General features: G+C 41.6%; 1 protein-coding gene across 6 annotated transcripts in view; it reads right to left on the reverse strand.

Annotated features, from left to right (window-relative positions):
* LOC126412863 (MIT domain-containing protein 1-like) overlaps window positions 1-21,418 on the reverse strand; it is a 123,138-nt gene that overhangs the window by 62,923 nt on the left and 38,797 nt on the right. For 5 of the 6 annotated variants that reach the window (XM_050082730.1, XM_050082733.1, XM_050082729.1 and 2 more), the window contains 2 exons: window positions 18,468-18,683; window positions 10,285-10,523 (listed from right to left, as the gene is read on the reverse strand). In XM_050082730.1, the coding sequence (XP_049938687.1) occupies window positions 10,285-10,523; window positions 18,468-18,603 (375 nt within the window). In that variant the 5' untranslated portion in view covers window positions 18,604-18,683. The remainder of the gene's footprint in view (window positions 1-10,284; window positions 10,524-18,467; window positions 18,684-21,418) is intronic. The other variant, XM_050082728.1, reaches the window with a different exon arrangement.

The following is a 21,418-nucleotide window of genomic DNA, read 5'->3' on the forward strand; positions in this document are numbered from 1 at the left end:
TATAAATTCAATATTCATGATTCAATGAGATCAGGAGCGTTAGAATGCCCATTGATAAAGATATATAAATTGACTTTTTACAGCTTTCAGTAGGGTATTTAATGTGCAGATTCCACTGGGACTTTTTGTCACTGAAGTCTGAACCTGAAAATCATATGTTCTAGCTTCAAAATGAGAGTCTATGGTAGCTGGTACCATGTAACTATAACTATGGAAGATATGCTATCAGAGAGGCTTAAAGTCTAGTTGCTATCAAGTATGATGATAATTTAGACATAGAACGGTCAGTTTTACGCAGGCTCTTGCTACCATTTCATAGCCAGAATAAATAAATAGACCATGAACACATTATTGAAGCTTTATGTTAGGATTTAAGTTTTTATGTAAGTATATCACAAACATGTCAACAGGAGTGGTGGTGGGGAGGGAGATGGGGGAAAGGTGGAATGCCATGTCTACAGTTTCTTAGCTAACTGAGAAACAACACCTTGTTGTTATTACCACCACTATGATCTTTGCTATGTTATCCTTCCCAGGACTTGAGGGTGCAGTTTAGAGACATTTTGGGGCTGTAACTGAGGGCACTGCTTGGAAGCTGACAATATTTTTTAACAGAAACAACTAGGGTCTTCTTCCAGTCCGGCACTTGACTAAAACCACTGCAAATGAGTTTTTGTTCTTGCACTGGCAGGTACAATATTGTACGCTAATGTATGTTGTGGAGGTCTTTTACCTTGCAGCATTGCTCAGTACAGTTCTTCAACTTTGAAATGTTTACACAATCATTGAGGCTGTTGTGGGTACTTTCTGACAAATTACCTTTTGTCTTTTGTCTCAGAATCTTTGGCTGCTGTCTGATTAATAATTTTTTTGATGTTTTGCCACAAACACATGCTGGCAAAAGACATTAAACATACACTGGCTGAAGATGCCAAAACAAAAACCAACAAGCAATATGTTTTGTGCATTTATTTACAAAACAATCATTATCTTCCTTTATCTAATTTGTATGCAGAACAACTGAATTATGTGCTCAGTGCTGCAGCAAGCAGTTCACAATACTTGATACTTATGTACGAAATCTGTTGCCATCATATGTTCAGCACAGTCTTATCTTACGTCATATGATCACCCAATGATTTTCTTATGAAATGAATAACAGAAGCTGAAATGTAGCAATGTAAAGCTTTTCTGCTTGGTTTGGTATAACTTACAGATTAAGTAAGTGCTATTTTTTTTACTTTCTGAAATTTACATTTACACGTACAAACTGTTTGGAAGGTATTTTAACATAAAAATTTCATTGCTTATTTGAAAATGTAATAATACTGGTTACAATTCCTTCAAAATAATAGGGCCTAGCTAATTAGTATTCAAAAATATGTACAAATTTCTAACAGAACAAGGAAATATTTGTTAATTATGTTAGTTATAAATGGAAATGGAAAAATGGAAATGAGCGTTTGACGTCATGGGCTGGGAGGCCCATTGTGGGGCAGGTCTGGCTGCCTTGGTGGAGGTCTTATTACATTCAATGCCACATTGGGTGACCTGTGCGCCAGATGGGGATGAAATGATGATGAAGACAGAACAACACCCAGTCCCTGAGTGGAGAAAATCCCCGACCCAGCCGGGAATCGAACGTGGGCCTATAGCACGGCAATCTGTCACGTTGACCACTCAGCTATCGGGGCGGACAATGGAAATGAAGTTAGTATAATCTGCATGAAATAAGCCTTTTTAAACAATTTTTGAAGTAATAGTAGAAATACAGTATACCTTTTAAGAGAGATTTGTGACAGTATTGTTAATAGTAGTATGTGATGTATGACACTCTCATTGTGTAAACGGAGAGCTGCATAATTACAGCACAGGAGTTGAAGTTGATTACCCTATCAAGAGTGCCCCATTAAAATTGGCTGATAAATATTCTGAAAAAGCCAGTTGATTATTACACAGTAGATAACCAGGCAGTTTTTAAAAAAATGTAAAAGCACTACCAGTGTTCAAAATAAAACTAAGACAACATAATGAAAAGTATGGATTGTTACTCACTGTATAGTGGAGGTATTGAGCCACAGATGGGCACACCAAAAACACTGTCAAATGAGTAAGCTTTCAGTCAAAAAGGCCTTCATCTGAATCTCACACACACACACACACACACACACACACACACACACACACACATGACCACTTTCTTTGGCCAGACTGTGAGCAGCTGCACTTGATGGGAGAAGCAGTCTGTGTGTGTGTGTGTGTGTGTGTGTGTGTGTGTGTGTGTGTGTGTGTGTGTGTGTGTGGTTTTTTTTGGGGGGGGGGGGGAAGGAGGAGGCTGGGACAGAGAGGGGGAAGGATAGCAGGGCAGGGGTGCTTGTGGGAGGATACAGGGATGAGATGGAGAGAGGGTAGAACAGCTAGCTGCAGTCAGGAGGTTAACAGAGAGTGGGGGGGGAGGGGTGAGAGGGAAGGGGAGGCAGCGGAAAAGGAGAGAAGAAAAAAGACTGTGAGTCCATTGGTGGAGTAGAGGGCTGCGTACTGCTGGAATGGGAACAGGGAAGAGGATAGAAAGGAGAAGGGTAATGACTAATGAAAGTTGAGGACAGGATGGTTACGGGAATATGGGTATATTGCAGGGAAATTCCCACCTGCACATTTCAATCTGAGGTACGGCAATGGGCACCCACAAGGTGCTAGCCTATGCCAATCTATTCATGGGCCATCTAGAGGAATACTTTCTAAGCAGCCAGAATCCCAAAACCTCAACTGGTTCAGATTCATTGATGGCATCTTTACGATGTGGATTGAGGCTAGGGACACCCCATCCACATTCCTCCAGAACCTCAACAACTTCGCCCCCATTCACTTCACCAGGTCTTCCTCAACCCAACAAGCCACGTTCCTTGTTGTTGACTTCCACCTCAAATATGGCTACATCAGTACCTCTGTTCAAATCAAACCTAGAAACAACCAGCAGTACCTCCATTTCGACAGCTGCCACCAAGAGCCCCTTCCATACAGTCCAGCTACCGATGACCATTACATCTGTGAGACAAGCAGTCCATCTCGAAATATACACTCCTGGAAATGGAAAAAAGAACACATTGACACCGGTGTGTCAGACCCACCATACTTGCTCCGGACACTGCGAGAGGGCTGTACAAGCAATGATCACACGCACGGCACAGTGGACACACCAGGAACCGCGGTGTTGGCCGTCGAATGGCGCTAGCTGCGCAGCATTTGTGCACCGCCGCCGTCAGTGTCAGCCAGTTTGCCGTGGCATACGGAGCTCCATCGCAGTCTTTAACACTGGTAGCATGCCGCGACAGCGTGGACGTGAACCGTATGTGCAGTTGACGGACTTTGAGCGAGGGCGTATAGTGGGCATGCGGGAGGCTGGGTGGACGTACCGCCGAATTGCTCAACACGTGGGGCGTGAGGTCTCCACAGTACATCGATGTTGTCGCCAGTGGTCGGTGGAAGGTGCACGTGCCCGTCGACCTGGGACCGGACCGCAGCGACGCACGGATGCACGCCAAGACCATAGGATCCTACGCAGTGCCGTAGGGGACTGCACCGCCACTTCCCAGCAAATTAGGGACACTGTTGCTCCTGGGGTATCGGCGAGGACCATTCGCAACCGTCTCCATGAAGCTGGGCTACGGTCCTGCACACCGTTAGGCCGTCTTCCACTCACGCCCCAACATCGTGCAGCCCGCCTCCAGTGGTGTCGCGACAGGCGTGAATGGAGGGACGAATGGAGACGTGTCGTCTTCAGCGATGAGAGTCGCTTCTGCCTTGGTGCCAATGATGGTCGTATGCGTGTTTGGCGCCGTGCAGGTGAGCGCCACAATCAGGACTGCGTACGACCGAGGCACACAGGGCCAAAACCCGGCATCATGGTGTGGGGAGCGATCTCCTACACTGGCCGTACACCACTGGTGATTGTCGAGGGGACACTGAATAGTGCACGGTACATCCAAACCGTCATCGAACCCATCGTTCTACCATTCCTAGACCGGCAAGGGAACTTGCTGTTCCAACAGGACAATGCAAGTCCGCATGTATCCCGTGCCACCCAACGTGCTCTAGAAGGTGTAAGTCAACTACCCTGGCCAGCAAGATCTCTGGATCTGTCCCCCATTGAGCATGTTTGGGACTGGATGAAGCATCGTCTCACACGGTCTGCACGTCCAGCACGAATGCTGGTCCAACTGAGGCGCCAGGTGGAAATGGCATGGCAAGCCGTTCCACAGGACTACATCCAGCATCTCTACGATCGTCTCCATGGGAGAATAGCAGCCTGCATTGCTGCGAAAGGTGGATATACACTGTACTAGTGCCGACATTGTGCATGCTCTGTTGCCTGTGTCTATGTGCCTGTGGTTCTGTCAGTGTGATCATGTGATGTATCTGACCCCAGGAATGTGTCAATAAAGTTTCCCCTTCCTGGGACAATGAATTCACGGTGTTCTTATTTCAATTTCCAGGAGTGTACCATGGGTCTCATTGACATCTTCACAAACTGTAATTACCCTTCCAACCTTGTACAGAAACAGATCTCCCATGCCTTATCTCTCCTATTACCCCCTCCCCCCCACCTCCCAAAGTCCCACCATCCAACCACAGAGGATCATTCCCCTTGTGCCTCAGTAACATCCAGCCGGGACTGGAGCAACTGAATCATATTTTATGCAAGGTTTTTTCTACCTCTCGTCATGCCCTGAAATGAGGATTGTCATATCCCCTATCCTTCCCACTCTTCACACAATGGTATCTTGCAGCACACCAAACTTACACAATATCCTCTCCCATTCCTACACAACTCCTGCTCTCAACCCCTTGGCCCACAGTTCACATCCGTGTAACAGAATTAGATGCAAGACCTGTCCAATGCATCCTCCCACCATGGCCTACTCCAGTCCAGTCACAAGCATCACTTACCGCATCAAACGTCGGGCTACCTGTGAAAGTAGACATGTGATATACAAGCTAAGTTGCAACCACTGTTTTGAATTCTACATGGGCATAACAACCAAAAAACTGTCTATCTGCCTGAATGGCCACCAACAAACTGTGACCAACCAGTTGGTGAGCACACTGCACAACACAACATTCTTCGTTTTAATGACTGCTTCACGAGCTATCCATCTGGATCCTTCCTACCAACACCAGCTTTTCTGAATTGCACAGGTGGGAACTCTCCCTGCAATATATCCAACATTCCTGTAGCCTTCCTGGCCTCAACCTTTGTTAGTCATTGTCATTCACCCACCTGTCGCTTCCCTGTCCCTACTCCTGCACTACACAGCCCTCTATTCCACCAACATGCCCACAGTCTTTTTATTTCTCTCCTTTTCCACTGCCCCCACCCCATCCACCCTCTGTCTAACCTCCCACCTGTACCTAGCTGCCATATGCTCTCTCCCCCTCATCCCTGTATCCTCCCACAAGTAGCACTTTTGTATCCCCCAAGTCCACCCTGCTATCCGTCTTCCTCCCCACCCCTCCCTCCATGCCAAATGGTGAGCATTAAACCGTCTAGTAGTAATTTAGGATTTGTACTGCATTGTCCGCCTCCATAGCTGAGTGGTCAGCACATCATAATGCCATGCGAGAGGCCCGAATTAGATTTCTGGCTGGGTCAGAGATTTTCTCTGCTCAGGGACTGGATGTTTGTGTTGTTTTCATCGTCACTTAATTCTCATCGACATTCAAGTCGCTGAAGTGGCATCAATTAAAAAGACTTGCACCAGGTGACAAGTCTCCTTGACAGCATGCCCTAGTCACACGTTTCATTTCATTTGTACTGCATAGATAGTCACTTTCAGTACATATGACAAGCATTCCCTATGGTGTCATCAAGTGATACAACAATACCAGTCTCAATAGAATATGGTGGGACAGTGACTAAGGCAGTGTTGTACACTGGTTAGTCTTAGTAAAGAGAAAACTGTGGTAATACAACACTGTCTTGCACTCAATTTTGGAGTTCTGCAATATTTATTATTGTTATAAACTTTGCTATGCTATCACAAAATTTCAGTTACAGTAATTCTTAGATCCTTAATTTTATAACAACTCACAAACACCATTTCATTTATGCCACAGTATCAGCTACTGGTGTCATAAGAAAGTACCAACATTTCCTAATGATAGTTTTCTGGCATTGTTTAGACTGCAGCTGACAATATAACCTTTAGTGGTTCAACAGTATTTAAGTTGTGGTCTTCAGTCCTGAGACTGGTTTGATGCAGCTCTCCATGCTACTCTATCCTGTGCAAGCTTCTTCATCTCCCAGTACCTACTGCAGCCTACATCCTTCTGAATCTGCTTAGTGTATTCATCTCTTGGTCTCCCTCTACGATTTTTACCCTCCACGCTGCCCTCCAATCCTAAAATGGTGATCCCTCGATGTCTCAGAACATGTCCTACCCACCGATCCCTTCTTCTAGTCAAGTTGTGCCACAAGCTCCTCTTCTCCCTAATTCTATTCAATACTTCCTCATTAGTTATGTGATATACCCATCTAATCTTCAGCATTCTTCTGTAGCACCACATTTCGAAAGCTTCTATTCTCTTATTGTCTAAACTATTTATTGTCCATGTTTCACTTCCATACATGGCTACACTCCATACAAATACTTTCAGAAACGACTTCCTGACACTTAAATCTACACGCGATGTTAACAAAGTTTTCTTCTTCAGAAACGCTTTCCTTGCCATTACCAGTCTACATTTTATATCCTCTCTACTTCGACCATCATCAGCTATTTTGCTCCCCAAATAGCAAAACTCCTTTACTATTTTAAGTGTCTCATTTCCTAATCTAATTCCCTCAGCATCACCCAACTTAATTTGACTACATTCCATTATCCTAGTTTTGCTTTTGTTGATGTTCATCTTATACCCTCCTTTCAAGGCACTGTCCATTCTGTTCAACTGCTCTTCCAAGTCCTTTGCTGTCTCTGACAGAATTACAATGTCATCGGCGAACCTCAAAGTTTTTATTTCTTCTCCATGGATTTTAATTCCTACTTCGAACTTTTCTTTTGTTTCCTTTATTGCTTGCTCAATATACAGATTGAATAACATCGGGGATAGGCTGCAACCCTGTCTCACTCCCTTCCCAATCACTGCTTCCCTTTCATGCCCCTCGACTCTTATAACTGCCATCTGCTTTCTGTACAAATTGTAAATAGCCTTTCGCTCCCTGTATTTTACCCCTGCCACCTTCAGAATTTGAAAGAGAGTATGCCAATCAACATTGTCAAAAGCTTTCACCAAGTCTACAAATGCTAGAAACGTAGGTTTGCCTTTCCTTAATCTTTCTTCTAAGATAAGTCGTAGGGTCAGTATTGCCTCACGTGTTCCAACATTTCTACGGAATCCAATCTGATCTTCCCCGAGTTCGGCTTCTATCAGTTTTTTCCATTCGTCTGTAAAGAATTCGCGTTAGTATTTTGCAGCTGTGACTTATTAAACTGATAGTTCGGTAATTTTCACATCTGTTAACACCTGGTTTCTTTGGAATTGGAATTATTATATTCTTCTTGAAGTCTGAGGGTATTTCGCCTGTCTCATACATCTTGCTCACCAGATGGTAGACTTTTGTCAGGACTGGCTCTCCCAAGGCTGTCAGTAGTTCTAATGGAATGTTGTCTACTCCGGGGGCCTTGTTTTGACTCAGGTCTTTCAGTGCTCTGTCAAACTCTTCATGCAGTATCATATCTCCAATTTCATCTTCATCTACATCTTCTTCCATTTCCATAATATTGTCCTCAAGTACATCGCCCTTGTATAGACCCTCTATACACTCCTTCCACCTTTCTGCTTTCCCTTCTTTGCTTAGAACTGGGTTTCCATCAAAGCTCTTGATATTCATGCAAGTGGTTCTCCTTTCTCCAAAGGTCTCTTTAATTTTCCTATCGCAGTATCTATCTTACCCCTAGTGAGGTAAGCTTCTACATCCTTACATTTGTCCTCTAGCCATCCCTGCTTAGCCATTTTGCACTTCCTGTCGATCTCATTTTTGAGACGTTTGTATTCCTTTTTGCCTGCTTCATTTACTGCATTTTTATATTTTCTCCTTTCATCAAATAAATTCAATATTTCTTCTGTTACACAAGGGGTTCTACTAGCCGTCATATTTTTACCAATTTGATCCTCTGCTGCCTTCACTATTTCATCCCTCAAAGCTACCCATTCTTCTTCTACTGTATTTCTTTCCCCCATTCCTGTCAGTTGTTCCCTTATGCTCTCCCTGAAACTCTGTACAACCTCTGGTTCTTTCAGTTTATCCAGGTCCCATCTCATTAAATTCCCACCTTTTTGCAGTTTCTTCAGTTTTAATCTACAGTTCATAACCAATAGATTGTGGTCAGAGTCCACATCTTAGCCTTAAATATTAAAAATTGAAGCCTGTGGAATCAACTGAACTAAAAATATGGACACACAAAGAATTTCTCCAAAATATAACAACAACATAAAATAATACAATTAAATACTACAACAATGTATACTTGCAAAAAATCAATGGTTGTACTCTACAGGCATCTGTAATATTAGCAGTAAATCGTTGAACAACATAGTTACTTCTCCTTTGAAGGAAAGGTACACAAACAAATCTGTGGCACAGCTATAGGCACCCCTATGGCAACCTCCCATGCCAGCCTGTTTACAGGCCATCAAGAGGAAACTTTCCTAGTCTCCCAACCCCCAAACCATTCCTTCATAATCTCAATGCCTTCTCTCCCATTCACTTCACCTGGTCCTCTTCAACCTAGCATGTCATTTTCCTAGACATGGACCTCCTCCTTTCTAATGTCTCCTTCCACATCTCTGTCCACATTAAACCAACAAACCACCAACAGTACCTGTGTTTTACCAGTCGCCATCCCTTCCACACACAAAAAAATCCCTTCTTCAATAGCCTGGCCACTATGGGAGAGTGTCTCTGCAGTGACAAGGACTCTCTCTTGCACTATTCCCCAGACCTACTTCGCAAATAGCTTTCCCCATGTCATATCTGCACACACTTCCCATCCACCCAACACCACCAAGAACCAGCTACAAAAGAGGGACCCCTTCATCACCCAACACCACTGTGGACCAGAACAACTGAACTAAATCCTTCATCAGAGCCTTATCTATCATTATGCTCTGACATGAGGGATATCTCACCTAAGCAACTTCCCCACCCCTCCTAAGGTGGTGTTCTGTACTCACATAACCTCCACAATATTATGTGCATGCCTAAGCCACTCCAAATCCCAGCCATTTGTCACAGGGACCATATCCCTGTAGAAGACTGAGGTGCAAGACCTTCCCAAACCACCCACCCAGCACTTCCTATTCCAGTCTTACCACAAGCTTATCCAAACCCATCAATGCTGGGCCACCTGTGAAACCAGCCACATCATATACCAGCATCACTGCGATCACTGCACAGCTTTTCATATTGGTACAGTTACCAACTTGCTGTCCACCAGGAATGACACGGCCACCACCAAACTATGGCCATGAACAAAGGGATTACCCTGTAGCAAAACACGCAACTGAACATAACACACTTGATTTCAATTTCTGATTCACAACACAGGCCATCTGGATACTCCCCTCCACCACCAACTTTTCTGAACTATGTGGATGGATGGAAGTTAGCCTTACAACACATTCTCTGCTTCCAAAATTATTCTGGTCTCAACCTATGATAACCTACTGTCCCCACGCCTTCCACCCAACAGTTTTCTGACCCTTTTAAACTATAACATCCTCCAATTCATGTCCCCTCACCCTTGTTGTGCACCACTCTCTACCAATGCACCCACCAGTCTTTTCCCTTCCTTGCTCCTCTCCTTTTTCACTTCCCCCCCCCCCCCCCCCCCCTAATCCCTTCGCCCCGAAGTCATCCAATGCTGCACTTGGCAGCATTGTTCTGCCATCTTCTATGACTTGCATGCTCTGCTGGATAGTTCTCTTCTCTCCTCCTCACTCATGTACTGCTATCTCTTCCCTTCCCTGCCCCACTCCAGATTGTTGCTTTCATTCAACACAACAGTTGTAGTCTGGCCAGAGCCCACAAAGATAGTCATCATGTGTGCCTGCTTGTGTGCATGTGTGTTTGTTTTCCTTTCTTTTTTGATGAATGCTTTGGCTGAAAGCTCACAGTGTAATAGTATTTTTGCTGTACCTGGCTGCAAATCAATATGTCATCTTTATGGTGACAGCAGTCTATCCTTTTCATAATTACCTTAGAATTATACTGACAAAAAAACATACCTGATGAAATGTTCTAATATAAGGATCCTCTACTCTGACTCCTGTAACATCTGCATCAAGGAAACGGCCAAAGACACTTTTGTAACTATGACCTCTTGAATCATTGTCAATCACAACTTGTTCATGGAAACTACCAGCATCTTTCTGTGTTTCTATATGTTTTTTCAGTTTCTCTGCACGCTGCATATAACTTTCAATCTTCCCACGCACAGCTGACTTTTTCTGGGCATTTCCTTCAGCTAATAAAAAAGAAAACTCTGATGAAACAAAATGCAACAACTACTCAGTTTCTATATTTCTATCTCTCACACAACTGGATAATGGCTACTTTCTGTGTTAATGTTTCAATTTTTAAAGAAAAAAATGTAAATTACACATCTATTTACTTTGTAACGGAAGTTCCTAAAGGAGGTTTTTGCAGAAGCCAGAAGTGGAATACAATCAGATGGAGAAGGGAAGGAGACAAAGAATCCATTTCTAAAAGGTAAGGAAGGTAAAGTCTTCAAGAATTTGTCTAGTAAAGAACAGAAGTTAATATGGAATAGAGTTTGAAAATTGGCATTAACAAAATTTAAAACAGAACAAATGCATCTGCTCAGCAGCTGGCAACATAGAAATAGCTTGTTCAGAGCTGACTGGCATACAGATTAAACAAACACCATTAAATCTATAGCTTTTGAAATACTTAAAAAATCTTCATCATGAAAAACAGGAATTAGGAGAATGGAGTTGAAGAAAATTAAAAAGTACCTCAAACTTAGCACTAGCATGACATGAGGTACGATAACGTCTCTCTCCTGTACACTACACAGTGGTCTGAAAAATGTAGATATAACTTCAGTACTTGTGCATCTTATCCTAGTCCTGTTTATTTGTCAGTTTTTATATTTAAGGAATTATTTTTTATTCTGAAATCTACAGTTACTACTGTGTTTTTAATGTCTTCCAGCCCTGTAGTTATTGGTGTTTCCTTGTAAACTCATTGTTTTAATTTTCCCCACAGACAATAGTCAAGAGCTGTTAGACCGGCAATCGTACTGGCTGTCGTGTGTTTCCAAAACGACCAATTGAATTATCTCCAAATGTTCTATTAAGAAAGTCTGTAATTACCTGTGCAGAATGGTTGGGATATCCATCATGGTACCACATGGATTGCTTTATGTCCAACAGGATGTATTTCAATAACCGTGGGAGCACATCTGTTATGAAGTGTAGATACATGTTACTATTTAGGGTCTCATCAGTAAAACAGGAAACAATGATGCAATTTTTGAGAAACCCACACCACACATTGACACATCAACATCATCGTTTATCCACTTTGCTCAGTAAGTGTGGAATTTCACAGTCCAATAACGCATATTGCAAAAACTGATTTGCACACCATTCGTAAACTATACTTCATAGGTAAACAAAATTTTGTACAGAAATGCAGCATTACTCCGCAGTTTTTGTATGCACCACTTGGAGAATGGTAACCAATTCTGAAAGTTATTGCTTTAAAACTGTTGGTGGAGCAAAATGTTGAAAAGATAAAATGTGTTGGGATGTAGTATTCACAGAAAATGCCTTTGACTGATCTCTCTTGCACACTTAAGTTCTCTCATAGTGACAACTGTTTGTTCCTTTTGTAACTTGAAAAGACATATTTTCAGCAGCTGGTCAGCATCCAAACCATCACAGAGCTGCATGACTGATTGAGATTACAAAGTAACACCTACTGCTCTACCAAGAGAAAGGCTATCTGCTAAGATAAATAAGATAAATGGAGGACTCTGAGATGGTATGGTGAGCCACATTTGTAATGTGATCCACCCACTCCTAGATGCTATCTCTGTATTAAAAATGGTCAGTTTGTTGTACAGCAACCAATTTTCTGTGCTGATCATTCTTCTTGGCAGCTTCCTTTAGAGGACTAATCTGGGAAATGGATCCAGAGTAAGAAGTGTACAGTGGAATACAATGTATCACCGACTTCCCCATGAGGAGAATCTACAGGGACTGAGGAACAGACGTCTGTGGTGAAGGATGACCCTGTACTAGTGTTTAAATGTTTGTACCAGCGAATGTTGAGGATACAGAGCACCTAAGGCTCTATGAGACTCTACAACTTGGCACCTTGGAGAAGTAAAGCATGAATGTGTCAAATTTTTACAGCAGTGAAAACAGTCAGAAGGGTTGTATTATGAAGTTTGTGGAAGGTCAGTGCCTCTTGCAGATGTAAGCAGTATGAACAAAGAGTTATCTTTTCTGGTACAAGAATTTTTCTAGCTGCTGTATGAATGTCTGTAACCTCGGGGGATAACACAGCAACCTCTCTTTTGACCTTATTCTCAGTATAGTTATCCTTAGAATAAAGGATGTAACTGCTCAACAGAGTGAAATCAATGAGTTTCAAATTCACTTCTTGCAAACATAAGTGCAGTGGTGTTTAATGTGTCATGAGTTTCAGTTTCTCTTTGTGTATCCTGAATCTCATGATGTTTCACAGCAATGTGAGAACAGTCTTAGTGGTGCAGTTTCTCATCTTTTTCTTCCAGAAAGTCTTAATTACACAGGTAAAAGTATCATTAGATTCACCAGATAAAACTAGAGTTGAAAAGGCAGAAGGCTTTCATTATTATGCTTTCTGCTTTATGTTCCCAGCTTAGTTTTGAGTGATGAGGATGGGCAGTTAATTACTATAGAGACAATAATATAATTAATTTTGACTTATGTGCAAACATGGTTTGCTGCACATTACTTGAAAGAGTAGGCTTCATTAGCTGCACTTTAACAAGCACAGGACTTTTCAGTTTCATTGCTCTCTGTCCCTCTAAAAATGCTAACACTTTGCACTAGTAATTTAGTGCAGTGGTAAAAGATGAAAATATTGATGATACTAGTATCTTACTTTTTTCCTCTACTGTGTGATAAATGTTTAATTTCCCGACTTTTTTATCAGGTAAAATTTGCTTTAATATATTCTGAAAGAATGTATATATTGAAAATCAATGCCTCTCTCAGCACCTTTCGTAGCTCACCATTAACTTTTTTTATATTATTTCATACATCAGTGAAACCATCAGCCTTCCCTTCACCATTAACACGTTAGAGTTTAAATCCATTAAGGTGATGTAAGACACAGGCCCTTTGCTGAAATTAAGGGTAGCGTACAGTTTTATCATGACTGGGTGCTCATCAAGTTGTTTTGTGCACCGAAAAATTATGTATTTAAATGAAGTGACGGTTTCTACAGTAAAGCCCCATTCCAGAGGTCTTTCATTGACTTCAGAGTTATTCTGTACAATGCTTTCTGTATGCAAAAAGGTGAAAGCTTTTCTATGTACCTTCTTTTGCCTATACAATCAAAGAAAGTCCTGCTTAATAATCACACTTCGGAAGCAAAGTGAGTCAGAGTCTGCTACCCACTGGACTAAATGTATTATGAGTGAAAGAAAGACTGGCTGACTAACAGCTAGCTAAATCATGACACTGAATGGAGATATCAAGGCTCTACTGGCAAGTGATCACCGAGCAAATTGGTTATGAGGCTCTAAGGATCTGAGATTCAGAAGTGCTCAAGTCTGAGTGGAGACCACTGTGAGCGTGCTCTGCCAAGATTTAGCACTGTTCATAGCTTGTCAAACTCTTTGCACCTTCGCAAGCTACTGTACCATGAGTAGGCTTGTTGGAGGCTCTACAGTGGCATGCTAGTTGCTGAAACTTTGTCATCCCAGATCAGGTGAAAGAATGTTGGGAGCAGTAAACTGATGGAAATCTGACAATGGCATTGGGTCATGTGGTTCACTCAGATGTTTACGCCACTACACTTGTTACGTGAAGTTTGGATAAATAAATAAAAACATGGATATTAGAAACCCAGCTGCTTCTACTCATTTTTTTAGGGTGCATAAATTGCATAATTGAAGGATTCAAAGAGTTTGAAGGGTTAAAACTTCTCCTTACTCTAAATTCAATGATTAAAATTCCTGCAACTATTTAACTACTCTCAGCAAGATTCTGAGATCTGACCATTTGTCTGTGATAGCTAACAGCTCATGCACTGCTTCCAACTGGTCCCTAACAAATTCCACCAACAATCTCGACAACAACAAAATGGGAATACAGACACCGATGAAAAAGTCACACAAAAAACGCCAAAATTCATTTTCTACAGAAACAAATATAATTTCTTTATTTTAATTAAACACTATCAAGTCTTTTTCATTCATTAAACACCACCTCCAGCTAATTAATGACTTCATGTTCTGCTATGAGTCATTTTCCAACTGAGTAAGTTCACACTCACAAAACCCTAACACCTATTGAGGGAAACATGAAAATATCTAAGCAGCAGAATTCCACGTTCGTGTTTGGGAGACCACTTTTGAATGCTTTGTATGCCCTCCAAACTGAAAAAGTGATCTTGTTAATCACATCGGTTGACTAACTCCCGACATCCAAAATTATAAACACTCTTAAAACAGAAACTCTGGGCAGCGGAGACCATGACTTGCCATTTAATCCCCATGAGGGCTGCTGGCTGACTCCAAAAATCTGTGCACACCAAACTGCTTCACAAAATTGTTATAACATCTTGTTCTTTCAGTCTCTGGAACTAAAAAGCTGGCATTTTGCATTCTCACTAACAGTGCTTCTATAAGCTGCTGCGCCCTGCCAGGATATTTTGAAATTTCTTTCCATAAGGTTTTGGGAAATATTGGCTAGTGTGGAAACTCACAAGCCCTTTTAGCCAGCTGTGCAGGCTCCAGGCACAATCTGTTTAGGAGGATTAGCATGAGCCTAGCGCATCATCACCAGGCTGAATTAAAACTTCCTGACGCTAGTAGCAACACTCATGTATACAATAGCACTGGTGCGGTCAGAAAATTATATGTTGTAACCGTGGTCACCATAACATGCTCAGAGCTTAAAGTTGTAGAAGACTGGTGGCACCACCTGCTCCTCAGTTTGGGAACTTTGGGTTTGCCAAACCTGTATCAGAGCAAGACTGGCAGAGTTTGCCTAGGTACGTGCCATTCAGCATGATCCAGAACGGATGGTGTGGAGAAGGAGGAAGGGGCATATATGTCTTATCAGATGACACAGGCATGGAGAGCATTTATCTAAGTGTGAATTATGGAGCACTTTCAACTGAACTTGGTACACGTAACTTAGTACCTGAAAAAAAAGAGTACTATTCAGATGAGACACTACTAAAAACTGTAAGGGAATTCTTGGTGTTGGTTTTGGTGGTGACAATGGTGGTGAGCGACATGTAAAAATGATGGAAGATCATCTTTTTTTTTTTTTTGTAGTGTATTCAGCATGACCAGATTAGGGCCTTAGGTCCTCTCTTACATCTGACCAGGAACAACACATACAAAAAATATTAAATAACAATCACAATAATAATAATAATAATAATAATAATAATAATAATAACACTAATAATGATGATACAATAATAGAGGAATTATGCATATTAACTACTTACTACACAACAAACTCAACAATAATAATTTGCACTATTAACAAAAGTAATAATCTGCAGTAATAAAAATATTAGTAATAATAATAATAAACATTGGAGGGCTTGAGAATGATACTGATGCTTAATTTAGAACTTCAGAAGCCTTGTTTGCTATTAGAAGAAGTGGAAGGGATAATGAAAGAGGAGAGGACTGAAATGAAAGTGATAATGGTTGATAGGAAAGAAAGAATTCCAACAGCGAGCTCTGTAGACAAGGGGAGGGAAAAGTGGTGGGGGAGAGCGGAATGGTGAGATTGAGCTGCAAGAAGAGATCACTATTGTGATAGAAGGTGGGCTCTTAGCTGCCTTTTGAAGTTTGAAAGGATTTTAATTTCTCTCATATTTTGATGAAGATTTGTTGAAAGTCAGGTTCCTGATATAGAAAATGATTGATAGAACATGGTAGTGCTGTGTAGTTGTACAAAGAAGATTTTACTTTGTTGGGAACAAGTATTTCTGGTGTGACATTCAAATAGTAGAGTAAGGTTTTAAGATAAACTGGAAGGAGTGTAATGACTGAGAAAACGATACAGTAAATACAGGGTATGACAGTCTCTATTCTTATTGGCACTGAGCTGCTAGGCTGACTGGTGACACTACTCTCGGGGTGGAAGCTGACCTGCAAAAATTGCCCATCAGGGTTCCTAAATGCATTTAATCTAGCTCAGTTGTCACTATAACTTCAATTTAAAGTGTCATCTCTCATAACCTTGACACACCAAAACTTTGCGGCAGCTAAAGGTCAGGTGTAAAGACGATGCTGCACGATGCAATTGCAGTGATCATCGCAACAAGAAAATGAGGGGTTGAGTTTCAGTTCCTATCCCATTAATTCAGACAACTCTCTCATTTTAGCTTAAAAGAGTGCAAACTCTCTCAATTTAGCTTAAGAGAGTGCAATTTCATGTGAGATTTCCACTCTGGATCATGATAAGCAACTCATAAGGGCAGTCCATTAGTTTTGTAGTGAGAGAGAACTTTTGTGGTTGAATGGCAAAAACACCCCAGAAGGCGGGAGGCAACAAAATGAAACTTCATGGATTGAGAGGGAATGTGATTTTATTTCAGCGAGTCAAATTTACAATGAGTTGGCAATGTGAACCCATTTAGCACTATGACACTGCACCCTCTCTGGGCCAGACGCATGCACCGATTCTTGATATCCTGGACATAGCATTGGGATGGAGTTGATGTCTGAGCTGGTTCCACAAATATTCTGGGGATCTTGGCTGCCCATGAGAGTGCTTTAACATCACACACACAGTTCATAGAGACACATGCCGTGTGAAGGTGATCACTATTCTGTTGAAAAATGGCACCACAGTACTGCTGCATGACAGGTAACAAATTGGGATCCTGAATATTCTTGACGTACAATTGTGCCTTCATCACTACCAACCATGACCCGATTGCTCCCAACACCATGACCCCAGGTGTAACACCACTGTGGTTCTCTAAAACATTTGAAGAATGGGACCTCTCCCCATGTCACCACCACACGTGCTGCCATTTGGGCTAGTGCAGAACCATGATTCATACTTAATATAGTGCGATGCCATTCATCAGCAGTCCATGCTTCCCCATCACAGCACCACTAAAAATGCAACTGTTTGTCTTGTGGTGTTCACAGCAGCCTATGCATGGGATAGTAATTCCCTAGTCTGATTGCTGTTAAGTCTCTGATTAATTGTGTGGGATGATACAGAATATTGCAGGGAGTCCATTAATTGTTCTCAGATGGCAGGCACATTTGTGAAAGAGTAACAATATGTTTAGTGCACAATATGGCAGTCCTCCCTTGTAGCAGTCAGATGTGGTTGGCCAGATCCATGATGAGGAGTGTGGCTGCCCTCATGTTTCCATGTTGTCCAACGTCGAGCCACTGTCACATCCGAATACCGCATAAGTCTGGATACTGCACGATTTGACCAGCAGGCCAAATGGAGACCCAGAATGAAGTCCCTTTCATACTAAGTCTGGTGGCAACAATGCTGTCTCGTGCGTACGCAGCATCTGTGTGTCCTTAACAGCAATCATTCAATGTCTGACACTGGTCTGGTAACAACACTAAAAATGAACTACACTAATTCATTCTGGTAGCTATTCTATGTGGCACAGAGAATTGCAGATCTAATCATTTACATATCCACTGATGGTGTGTATGTGAACAAAGGTCCATTGACATCTGACAACGCTTCTGGGTGTTTCACACTTTTTGTCAGGCAGGTATAACCTGATAATGTCAATTAGTCAAAATTGTGATTGGCACCAATAAAATTTGTTGGACCCAGTCTCATCAAATTAACTTTATGTTACTTGCTCAGTGGTAAGTTCACCCACAAATCAATTTATTTTCACTCTTGGAGAAGACACTACTCAACTAGTGGCTTAAGTTAATATTATGGTGAACTTGCAAAGACTTATTTTCTGTGTACTGCATTCATACTTCCAAAAACAAGTCAATAAAATAATTTTGTTTTTACACTATAGATAGATCTGATTCTTTTTCCTGTCTAATAGAAGACTGGGATGAATAAGTAAGGAGGCAATGCCAATAATCAGTTAACACAATGCCAATAATCAGTTAATAAGCTCATAAAGAAAGATTAACTAGCACGTAGGCATATTGAATTTTTTCTCATGCTGACTCTCTTTTCAAACAACTTACTTTTGAGAAAATTCACCAGAAGTTGTAGACCCTCCTGGTAACAAACCAGTGCTTCAGTGAAACGATGCTTCTCATCTAGCTCAACAGCACGACAAAGTATGCTGGTAGCTGCTTTCTCCAAATTTGAATTACTCATGGTCAGTATGCACAAATGTCCTAATATTTTTCAAAATCTGTAAGTATTCATATTTCTAACAACTTCTTAACATTTCTCATCTGGAAAGAGGTAAAAATGATCACAATATAATTAAAATACAAAATTACCTTTTCTTTGTTTGCCTTATGTCTATAGATAGTTTGTTAATAGCATTTACACTAAGACAACCCACTCTAAACTCCTGACAAGGAAGTAAAGCTTACATGGAACTAGTTTTTGTGTCTTGTGTTGAGGCTGTGTAAACCACAATTTATCTAAAATGGATTTAGTCTAGTGTATACCCAGGATCTGAGCAAAGGGGCACAGTGCTGAGGGTGAGAAAGGGGAAGCAACTCATTTTTTTAGTTTCAAGGACAAATATAATTACTTATAAAATGAAACACAAAACTATAAAAAAAGTGTTCATTACTAACCAAACATACTAAAGATACAAACTACTAATATGATTCTATAGTACAATGTACTGACTTTTGCTGCCCCTTACTGGGTATAAACTTGACCAATAAACACATTGGAAAATAAAGTGGAGGTATTCCAGTACATCTGAAGAAACAAAGAGTTTCCTTCTTCTCACAAAATTGCACTCGCTCTCTCACTGTGTGTGTGTGTGTGTGTGTGTGACAAGACCCAGCCATATAGCTTTGTTTCCCATCTGCTGCACGAAGCTTACTCTTCTTTTAAATCTACATATACATTCATATTCCACAAGCCAGTATATGGTGCATGGTGGAACATACACTGTACCACTACTAATCATTTCTTCCCCATTATGTTTGCAAACAGAGTGAGGCAAAAACAGCTAACTGTATGCCTCTGTACAAGCCCCAATTTCTCTTATCTTATCTTGGTGGTCTTTATGTGAAATGTAGATTGGTAGCAGAAGAATTGTTCTGCATTCAGCTTCAAATGCCTGTTCTCTAAATTTGCCCAATAGTGTTTCTTGAAAAGAATGCTGTCTTCCCTCCAGGGATTCACATTTTTTGAGTAACTTGCATGTTGATCGAACCTATTGATAACAAATCTGGCAGCGCACCTCTGAATTGCTTTGATGTCTTCTTTTAATCTGACATGGTGGGGATCCCAAACACTTGAGCAATATTCAAGAACGGGTCACAGTAGTGCTCTACACATGGTCTCATTTACAGATAGACCAAACCTCCCTAAAATTTCTCCTAATTGACCAAAAATGATCATTCACTTTCCCTACTACAATCCTTACATGCTCATTCCATTTCATATTGTTTTGAACTGTTTGCCTAACTAATTGATGTGACTGTATGAAGCAGAACACTACTAATGGTGTACTCAAACACTACATGATTGTTTTTCCTGCTCATTTTTAACTTACATTTTTCTATGTTTAGATGTAGCTGCAATTCATCACACCAACTGGAAGTTTTGTCTATGTCATCTTGTATTCTCCTTCAGGCACTCAAAAATGGTATCTTTCAATACACCACAGCATCATCAGCAAAAAGCTTCTGACTGCTGCTCATTGTGTCCATCAGATCATTTATTTATACTGAAAACACCACACCACACTCCCCTGGGGCACTCCTGATGGTACTCGTGTCTCTGATGAGTGCTCACTGTCATGGAAAACACACTAGGTTCTATTAACTAAGAAGCCTTCGAACCACTCACATATCTGGGAATCTATTCCATATACTTGTACCTTCCTTACCAGTTTGCAGTGGGGCACCGTGTCAAACACTTTTCAGAAATCTACGAATAAGGAATCTGCCTGCTGCCCTTCATCCATAGTTCACAGGATATCATGTCAGAAAAGGGCAAGCTGAGTTTCACATAAGCAATGCTTTCATCTTCTATTAACAACAAATGCAAAACTTCTTTGTTTGCACCATAACACAGCAACAGTTTAGCAGTGAAAAAAATAGGAATCCCCGTTATTTGGAAAGAAAAAGACTGTGAGAATCAAGACAGTCATATCCATAACAATAACATGAAAGGAAAAACTGCTACTCAGCATACAGCGGAGATGGTGAGTCACAGATAGGCAACAACAAAAAGAGGGTCAAACAAGCGAGCTTTCAGCCAAAAAGGCCTTCGTCAGAATTAGAAGACAACACACACACACACACACACACACACACACACACACACACACACACACACACATGAACACAACTCACACAATCATGACAACAGTCTCTGGCTGCTGAGGTCAGACTGTGAGCAGCAGCACATGATGGGAGGAGCAGTCTGGATGGTGGGACTAAGGAGGAGGCTGTGTTATGGAGGGGACAGGACAGCAGGGTAGGAATAGAGGATGGTAAAGTGCTGCTTGTGAAAGCATACAGGGACAAGGTGAAGAGAGGATAGGGCAGCTAGTTGGAATCAGGAGGTTAGATGGATGGCAGGAGGGAAGGAGCAGTGGAAAAGGAGAGACGTAAAAGGACTGCTGGTGCACTGAAAGATCTCCTGTGCCTTCTCTTATCCCCTACCTCCCAAAGTCCCCACACTCCAGGCATAGAGGAGCATTCCCCTCGTGACTCAGTACCACCCAGGACTGGAGCAACTGAATCACATTCTCCGTCAGGGTTTCGACTAACTCTTGTCATGCCGTGAAATGAATAATGTCCTATCCACTATCCTTCCCAAACCTCACACAGTGGTATTCCACCACTCACTGAACCTACACAATACCCTTGTCCATCCCATAACAACCCCTGCTCCCAGCTCCTTGCTTCACAGCTCATGGCTCATATCCCTGTAATAGACCTGCCCACATGAATGTCCACTGACAAACTGTGGCAAAGGAACAGCTGGACCA

This window comes from Schistocerca serialis, chromosome 7 (assembly GCF_023864345.2).
Source record: "Schistocerca serialis cubense isolate TAMUIC-IGC-003099 chromosome 7, iqSchSeri2.2, whole genome shotgun sequence".
In the NCBI taxonomy this organism is placed as follows: Eukaryota; Metazoa; Arthropoda; class Insecta; order Orthoptera; family Acrididae; genus Schistocerca; species Schistocerca serialis.